The following is a 9,079-nucleotide window of genomic DNA, read 5'->3' on the forward strand; positions in this document are numbered from 1 at the left end:
TCCAAGCATCAACATGAGTCAACTCACCCCAAAAACTGGCCTTTCTGCACATTTTCTCCAGAGTTCAGCACATCCTGACTCATGTATCACGACTGCGTCTTTTGTCCAGTGTGTACTAAAGGTAGCAGTTGACGAGACCTGACCCGACTGGTGTCATATATTTAATTTGTGTCCTTTATGCCTATTTATGTTTTGATAAATAGGCATGCTTCCTAAAAATCACCAATGCACTTTATTCACCACCACTCGGAGAAAGAACAATCGTGTTTGTTATTCTGTCCTTTTACCTACTTTAATGTGAGTTTGTTCGTTGGCACTACTTGGTGCCTTTCATTCCACCCACCTGTATGTCAGACGTTTGTGTTAGAAACACAATGCAGCCCAGAAGAAGTCAGTGTCACCGCTCACTGACTCCAATTTAGCGCACGGAGTTGCCTCTGAAGCTCAGCCACTTTGATGTGCGTTGCTTCTTGCAGCTGGCAAATATAGAAGAGAATATTTTTCTGCCTCCACGCTGGCGAGAGCCGAGGCTGGAGGCATCATAACCCTAACCCTCAGGGTGGGTCTGTCCCTCCGTCACATTGTCATTAACACGGTAGCTCAGGAACGCTTTGAGGGAATCTCTTCAAAGTTGGCACAAACGTCCACCCGGACTCAAGTATGAACTGATTCGAATTTGGTGGTCAAAGGTCACTGTGACCTCACAAAACATGATTTTAGGAAATGGGGATAAAATTATGATATTTTGAGCTAACTTGGACGTAAACTGCAACATGACTTTTTGGCGGAGGCAAACCAGCTTTTATTTGGTTTTATTCAGTAACAGTTGAACACTTGGAGTAACAGCTGGATTCCAGCTCTTACTCACATACTGTATTATAGTGTGAAAAACCACTCAAAACCCGAGGAAAAAGAATAAAATCGGCATGTTTCTATACGCAGAGTGTAAAGTCTGTGTTCATTGAACACTTTAATGCACACACACACTTTTCATACATGTGCCCCAAGGTTATTAGAAGTAGTGATTAAAAATCATTTGTGTTTTCAGGCTACACAAAATGGCAACATTTGTATGGAAACAATACAGAATATTTCTTTAGTGACGGTCATCTCCTCCAATATGAATGAGCATTACACATTTGGGAAATTCAGGAGGCATCATTCTGTTAGTCAGTCGCGCACACACACACACACACACACACACTGTGCCGTCTGTCTGCCTCGTCAGTGTTCGTGCACACACAATCTTTACATCGGGAAGGAAGTGAGACAGAGAGAAAACCCCTCTCGTCTGTTCTTACTCTGTCAGCGTAAGGGAACAGGTGGGTGGGGGCTCCGACTGGTTAGAGGTGCATCACCCTCAGACGCCCGGCTCACCAGGAGTCCCTTCTGTAATGCACGTACAGAAGGGAAAATGTGTCCTCAGGTAGATTTCAGATTCAAAAGAATTTTACTCTAGGAACCCATTTCAACGTGTGTGAGAGAGAGAGCGAGAGAGAGAGAGTGTTACCTGCCTTATAAAGCAGCTCTGTTAAAATGAGCACAATGAAATTTAAATTCACCCTGTTGGATATGTAACCTCCTGCACAGAAAAGAAAGACTTTGAAATAGTGCATTTAGAATTAAAGATGTGGAGTTTTTCTGTATGATTTTCTTTAGAAAGAATTTGTTTTAATAAATGTGTTTTTTGACGGTTGAACGATAATTTTAAAATGCTTTTTGGACATTTGTGGGACATACCAGAACCATTTGTGTGTTGCCAAGTAGTGAAGAATGTACATGATCCTCCTCCAGCCTTTCACTAGACCTCGTCTATTGACAGGTTGACCTTTTGGAAACAGACCTGCAGATCATCTGGACCAACAACGTATTAATATTTACTTAATACTTGGGAGGGTGTTTCAGATGAGTTGAGCTAAAAAAGACAAAAAACAGTTGAACAAGGAGAAGTAACACCAACCAAAGAGATGTTTACACATCAAACTAATGAAGGCATTAATTACAACTTACAAACCCTTTATAAAATGTTTTTATATACAATCATGACCAAAGTTATTTTACTAAGCCACATGTAGCCGTTTATCTCTCACGGTGGAGAAATGTAATCACATGCGCCGCATCTGCATCTGAAGCTTTTTCCGTTTTCTCTTTCTTTCTTTTTTTGACTCAGTGCACCGTCTCTGCACCAAGGCATGTTTTTGGTGATGACTAAAGCTCTCGGTCAGGACTGAAGACATGTCGCACACTGAGAGTTTCTCTTTGTGGTCAGCCGGAGTGTTAAACGCAGTGCAGAGAGTGTGACTTGAAGTGAGGCTGCAGACGGGAGATCACTGACAGATGGAGGTCAACAGGTGGGAGAGATAACAAACCTATGAAGGTTTGGTGGTCAAACGTTGCAACACCGTGAACGAGCCTATTTATTAAATCTGATAATCGCACTAACCATTTAAATCATTTTTTTCAACTTTCAACAATCGAAATAGCATCTGTAATGTTCCTGTAGCCTAAATAATCATCTGTGTGTGTGTGTGTGTGTGTGTATTTCAAACTCTGTCTTAATTATGTAGTTTACTTCCTCCTCCCACCTGCTGTAGTATGATTTCCTACCCTGCGGTCTCTTCTTCGTGAACAGTTTGCATTTTCCGGGGCGAGTGGGCGCGAGGTTGAAATGCAACTCGTACACATATTGCAGAATATTGTTTATTTGTCTGGAAAAACTCTTCTTAATGAACATAAACGTAAAAAATAACGTAAAAGTCCTTGCAAGCATTCAGAGAGCTGGAACAAGGACAAATGAAGGGGATTTGGAAAAGCGGGCGTGCTTGATATTACCGTAAGTGTACAGGAAGAGCACAGAGGGCGTGGGTGGGGGATCGCCTCTTGTGGTCCTCTTCACCGGCACAGCAGCAGGCATGACACGGCTTGTTTACAACGATGGATTCATTTTTCAATGTCATTGTTACTGAATTTAAATCAAATCTTACCAGAACTGATGTTTGGAATGAAAATGTGGAATTCAGCTCTACTTCACATTGTTGTTGGGCAAATTATTCACCATTTATTCATATTAATTTAACAGAATGACAATGAAAAGAAACCTCCTGCAGGAAGTAAATTTGCATTTGTCAGGTGCAACAAAGTACTGTGATATCAGCAAGTTTACAAATGTTGCGTTAAGGTTGCTACATAAAATAATTCCTGTGACCAAAAAAAGTGCAGATTTGTTGATATTTTTCCCCTGCCTTATTCATGGCTTAATTTGACCACATTATACGTCGATCTGTAATCAATCGTCACTGGAACACACAAACGTGCTGAATTGACGGCCGTTATTCTTCAGTGACTTATTAGAGTTATCTGATAAACACTCAAATAGTAATATTGTCTCATGTGAAAGTGTGATCCCACCCACTGTTTCTTTATCTACACAGTGCAAAGGTTCCTTTCGTTGCGTTTATTATTTAGGTCTGAATACATGTAGTCCCTTTTTTCAGGGAGTTCTGTTAACCCGCCACACTTTAGATTAGATTTTGGCAGATGGAACGAGAGTCGCCTTCAAATTTTGATGAACTTCTCTGCATCCTTTGCTGCTGCGAGTTAAGAACACAGCTAACAATGATCGAGAGACATGAGAGCTGCCTGCAATCATCCTTTCTAAAAAACAAAACATGTTGCTGAAACAATTAGTTTCTTTGTTTCATTTCATATTTAATGATTTTTTTTCAGGTTGTTCATCAGACAGCGAGACATCTTAAGATAAAACTGAGGTCTGCAGTAAATTGTAATCAGCATTTTTCATTTTATTGACTGTGTAGTGAAAATAACTGACTAGCTGACTGATCAGTCCTGTTGCAACACTATCATTTACTTATGAGGACTGAGACGCAGCGCTCCACTCGACAGAATTAAAGTGCAGAATGACGGATCAACACGATTCATCGCATTACAGCTTAACCAGAAATCCAAACCTATGTCGTAGAGACAAAGAACACAGCTGCTCGATCTCAGCTGCAGATTATTTTTGTCGACTCTTAGAATGTGAGCTTTCATATCCAACATGTGTTGTTGCACTTAGTCCACAGAATCAGTCTTCTTCACTAGCTATGAGGCGTCTCGAGGTAACTCTGACTTCCTTCTACCTCCTTCAGACACCATGCACAGTCATACTTTAAAATAATGAATAAAAACTCAATACGAAGATATATATATATGAAGACTATAATGTTTTATGTTGGGTGCTTTGTCCCTGCTTCCCTAGCCTGAGGAGGCTGTTTAAGATTCTCAAATGCTCTTTGTCGAGCAAGCTTTTTTTCATAATCCTGCACACCTGATCTACTCGAATGTGTAAAGGTGATTGGTTCAGGGGGAGCAGTAAAATACAAGACGCGTACATGAGTCAGGTGTGCAACAGTCAGGACGAGGATTAGAAAAGATATGAAGCAACATTTAATCATCACACACTCAGTATTTAAAAGTCATGTCTTTCAGCACTGTGGTTACAAAGGTTTATTTTAGAAGAAGGAAAGAAAAGAAACATTCCTTTATTCCTTCCACAGTGGGGAAATTATTCTCTGCATTTGACCCATCCCTGTGTATATATAGGGAGCAGTGGGCTGCCCATGCAGGCGCCCGGGGAGCAGTTAGGGGTTCAGTGTCCTGCTCAGGGACACTTCGACACAGGACACGTTGCAGCCGAGGATCAAACCGGTGACCTTGCGGTTGGCGGACAACCCTCTCTACCCAGTAAGCCCAGTAAGCCACGGTCGCCCCCCCAAAGTTTTTTTTTTTTTTTTTTACAAAGTTTCCTCTACATTGTATTCAAAGATAGCAATTAAAAAGGAGGTATAAAACAAAAACAAGCTTCCTCAAAACGGTGTAAAAGATTTGCTGAAATGTTAACATTCATAATCCAGAAATAATATAAAAGCTATTTCATAAATAATGTTAAAAAGCAAACCTACCACTGGTGCAGTCTCTCTTTGCTTCTTCTGGGCACAATGAGGGTTATTAGTTTGTCTTCAGCTCGTCTTACTCAGAGGTTTGTGAAAATAGGTTGCCTCGATAATGGTGACACATTCTTGACCTTTAAGCATTAATAATAAAATCATCTTTTACCAGCAACAGCCAGACTTTCAGCGCTTCGATGTTTTGGAAATTGATCATTTTATGGGAAAAAGAAAAGCGGCAGCGGAGCAGTGGGAGTATTGAACAGACTGTGATGTGAATGTTTAACCACAACAGTAGGGGAATAACACTGCTGAGGGGCTGTGAAGATATTATAGGCCATGAAACTGCCATTGTACAAAAACATCAAACTCCAATAGGAAAGTTTTTGTTCTAAAATCAAACATCCACCGTTTGAAAAGACGCCCACTCTTCCGAAATGACTGCTGTAACCCATGAAAACAATTTCAAAGTTTGAAACAACACTTTCTAAGAGCAAGTGATTAGCTCGAGGAGCTTTAAAAGGACGTTCTACAATAATATCAGCACATGTTGAAAAATTAACGTCCACAATGTGGAAAATTGTCTTTGGCTTCACCAAAATCAACATGAAATACAAATAAGACTACAGTAGTAAGAAACAGTCAACACTTTAGGAGAGCTTGGAGTTCCACGAACATAAGACACGTGCAAAACACTAAGTGCAAAAACAAAAAAAGGTAACAAAAAGGGTCTTGGGAACACAGCACCGTGACGGCCTCGCTTTCCGTGGATTCTACGGCCTGAAACAATGCGACACGCCAACAGCCCCTTAAAATACAGGCTTTCCCCTGCAGTGTCTCCTAACACGTAGGAGGCTGACGAGAGCCATATCATCAGCAAATAATTGAAAAGGAATCTGAACGTTGGATTCTGAATTCACTGGTAACCACCGGAAATGATAACGGTGGTAGAATGGTACTTTGGGGCTCACCTGTTTAAAATGGGGAGTCCTCACACATTGCCATGAACGGTCAGACAGAAAATCTCCACTCAGAGTTTCAGCAGTGCTTTTCAGCTCTCACCTGGTGTGTGCTGTACTTTGAACTCCAACAACGTAGATGGATTTGAGCCACAGGGGCTAACATGAAGTGAACCTTTGAAATACAGGCCTTTTGATTTGGCTCATCTATATCAATTCCAAATTTCAGTTTGGCAGATGAACAAAATGAGAGGAATGCATATCAATTCCATATTCTGGCACTTTGAATCTGGTTAAAAGTGAAGCCAATTGTATTATTTTACTCCGAGTCATACATGTTCAAAAATAAATAAATCGTATGAAGTACCACTTGAAGGACCTATCGTCTGGGAAAGTTGTCAATTTTTATGTGCGGAATATGTTAAAAATGAAAAAGGACATCTCGTCTTGGGACAAAACTCTTCATATTTTCCGCCCGATGTTCCTCCGCTGTCTAGAACAGCTTATCAGAACTTTCACAATCAGTGGCAAGCATCCTCAAAATTCGAGACAGCCGTCTGACGGCTCGGAAAATCACGTCACTGCAGTATCCTGTTTATTTTGACAAGGCATGGTGTTTTGGTCAAAATCTGTGTTCCGCTAGAATTAATCAGCAGGAACATCTTTCCTGTAACGTGATCAGAACATGTCAGTACGAGACAGTGGTACTGTATCCTCTACAGACGACGATGACTGGGTGCAGTAGCTCAAAACATGAAGTGAGAGTGACTTTTACTGAGTTACTCATCTCAAGTTCACGCTCGTCATTTCTGTCTACAATAACATAATTCTTGTTAGTCGACATCAACTTAATCATTTGACTTTCACTGTCTGTTCCCCGACATCGAACAGTATTGTCATGCATCGCTGTGCACAACGCACCGCAGCGTACAAAGTGAAAGAGACATTAAACTCTTGCAGTCTGACTCTGAGGAGCTACGGAATGCATGTAAAAGTAACAACGGACAAATGTGAGGAACTATATTTATTTTTCTTGCATTGTAGAAAAATCCGTGCAAAAATACAGCATGTTAAAACATTTATTCGCAAACTACACAAATCTGTCTCAAAAAGGTCTCAGAGAAAAGCTGCTACATGAACTTAATAACAAAGATCCCAGATCAAGACCGGGACACACAACGGGTTCAGTAAAGATTGGTCTTCTTCATTATCCTCAAGAACTCGTGCTCATCCACCTCACCGTTGTCATTTTGATCCGCCTCGTCGATCATTTCCTAAAAAGGATAAGAAACGAAGTCTGAATGTTCAAATACAAAAAAAATGACAAGTGCACTGAGAGCTTTTCTCGATGCATCTGGTGTGATGGACCAGAAAAACTCCATCCTGGGAATTTTAGTCCACAGAAATAACCAACAACTGCTATTTCAATAGCATGAGTAAGAACATAACAACATAAAGGGAAGTAGGAGACAGATGAGTATCAGTCTTATTTGTGAGCTTGGGTATAATGTAACGCCGTTTAATGAACCGTTTACTGTTACCAGTGCTGAGAAATCCAACCCAATGTTTAGTATTCATTATTTCTCAATATTGGTCATTTATTTCTAGCTTCCTGAGATATCCTCTGAAGGTATTGTTTAAGGCATTCTGTCTAAGGCATTCTGCTACAATTCAAACAATTTATGTAACTTTATCAAAGGCCACATTCTGCTCACTCTTCTGTGTCTGCAGCAACCACTTCTCTGTTGTTGTTGTTGGGCTTTTTAAGAAGTGTGTTCCTAAACATACTGCTCCATATTCAGGTTTTTTTTTTTTAACGTCAGAACTCTACTTGCCCGATTGGGCCAGTGAGTTGCTAGATTTATTTATTTACAAGCATTTTACTTGCCCCGTGAAATCAGGAAATCCTTATTGTTGAGCCTGATATTCCACACAAAGAGTGCATTTAACATTAAAAAGATATGCAGTGCACACATTATATGCAAAGGTACAATATCTGCTGAAACTATTCTCAATCATCAAACATGAGAGCAGTTTGAGGAAAATAAACCCTCTTTCCAGTGAGTATTAAATAAACGGTTAAGAATGAATTAGTAAACCTCGAGGTAGTTCAGAAGGAGGAGGCGTAGGGAGCTACTGACAGACGCAGTGAGAGCATCGACAGCCTGCATCGAGAACTGCAAAACAGAAACTATGAAGAGATTGTCTCGAGGAGGTTATAGGCTCCGTTTTTACAGTAAAGAGGAACTCTCTTTGTCTCGTATATAAAAAAAAAAAGAATTGCAAAACAGCAATCAATTCAAAAGCTGATGACTTGTACATGAATGCACCAGTAAACCTACCATTGCAAAGGCATTCCCTGTCACTAAAAGAAGTGCTCAGATGTTGCTCTTATTAATAGCTTTATTGGATATCTGTCGCCAGATTGTGACATTTCTACACATGTGCATGGACCACCAATAAGTAATTATATTTAGTATATGGGAAACATTGCACGTCATCAGAGAACACGATACCTGTAATTCCTCATCCGTGAGGTTTTCACCCAGCTCCTTGGCAACTCTCTTGAGATTTTTGAATGTGATTGTTCCCGTGCCGTCATCATCAAACAGCCGAAACGCCTTCATTATTTCTTCTTTGGAGTCTTTTTCACTCTGTTGACAGCGACATGACACATAATATATGCCTCAATTAATACTTTTTTTTTTTTAATCTAATGTATTTTCTGTGACTGTTGAAAAGTGTGCTTTGCATGAGTGGTGTTTATGTTACAACATAAGTTAATGAGAAGACATACTGTTGTTTTGAGAGCAACACAGAACACAGATTTGTGACTTCATGAGTTGTTCGTCTTTCCAAGATTAGAAATGACCAATTTTAATTTCCTAGAAGTTTCCAGTATTTGTCTGAACAACTGTATAACACGCTCACCATTTTCACAGTCATCATATGGAGAAAGTCATTAAAGTCGATTGTTCCAGAGCCAACTTTATCGATGTCTGCAATCATCTTCCTGATCTCTTCTTTCTTTGGTTCAAACCCGAGCGCTCTCATGGCCACCTGTGGCACAGATGGACGGGAGATCTGTTATCAGCTTCATCACAACACGCACGCACACGCACGCACGCACACACACACACACACACACACACACACACACACACACACACACAC

At 40.4% G+C, this 9,079-nt stretch overlaps 1 protein-coding gene across 2 annotated transcripts in view; it reads right to left on the bottom strand.

Moving 5' to 3' along the window:
* Positions 1 to 6,914: 6,914 nt before the first annotated feature.
* Positions 6,915 to 9,079, bottom strand: part of cetn4 (centrin 4) — a 2,745-nt gene continuing 580 nt past the window's right edge. Inside the window, exons 3-5 of one of the 2 annotated variants that reach the window (XM_031866921.1) lie at positions 8,837 to 8,965; positions 8,422 to 8,559; positions 6,915 to 7,179 (exon numbers count right to left, since the gene is read on the bottom strand). In XM_031866921.1, coding sequence (XP_031722781.1) covers positions 7,090 to 7,179; positions 8,422 to 8,559; positions 8,837 to 8,965 — 357 coding nt within the window. In that variant the 3' untranslated portion in view covers positions 6,915 to 7,089. Of the gene's footprint in view, positions 8,560 to 8,836; positions 8,966 to 9,079 lie in introns of both variants that reach the window. The other variant, XM_031866920.1, reaches the window with a different exon arrangement.

This window comes from Anarrhichthys ocellatus, unplaced genomic scaffold (assembly GCF_004355925.1).
Source record: "Anarrhichthys ocellatus isolate YVR2014 unplaced genomic scaffold, GSC_Weel_1.0 scaffold37, whole genome shotgun sequence".
In the NCBI taxonomy this organism is placed as follows: domain Eukaryota; kingdom Metazoa; phylum Chordata; class Actinopteri; order Perciformes; family Anarhichadidae; genus Anarrhichthys; species Anarrhichthys ocellatus.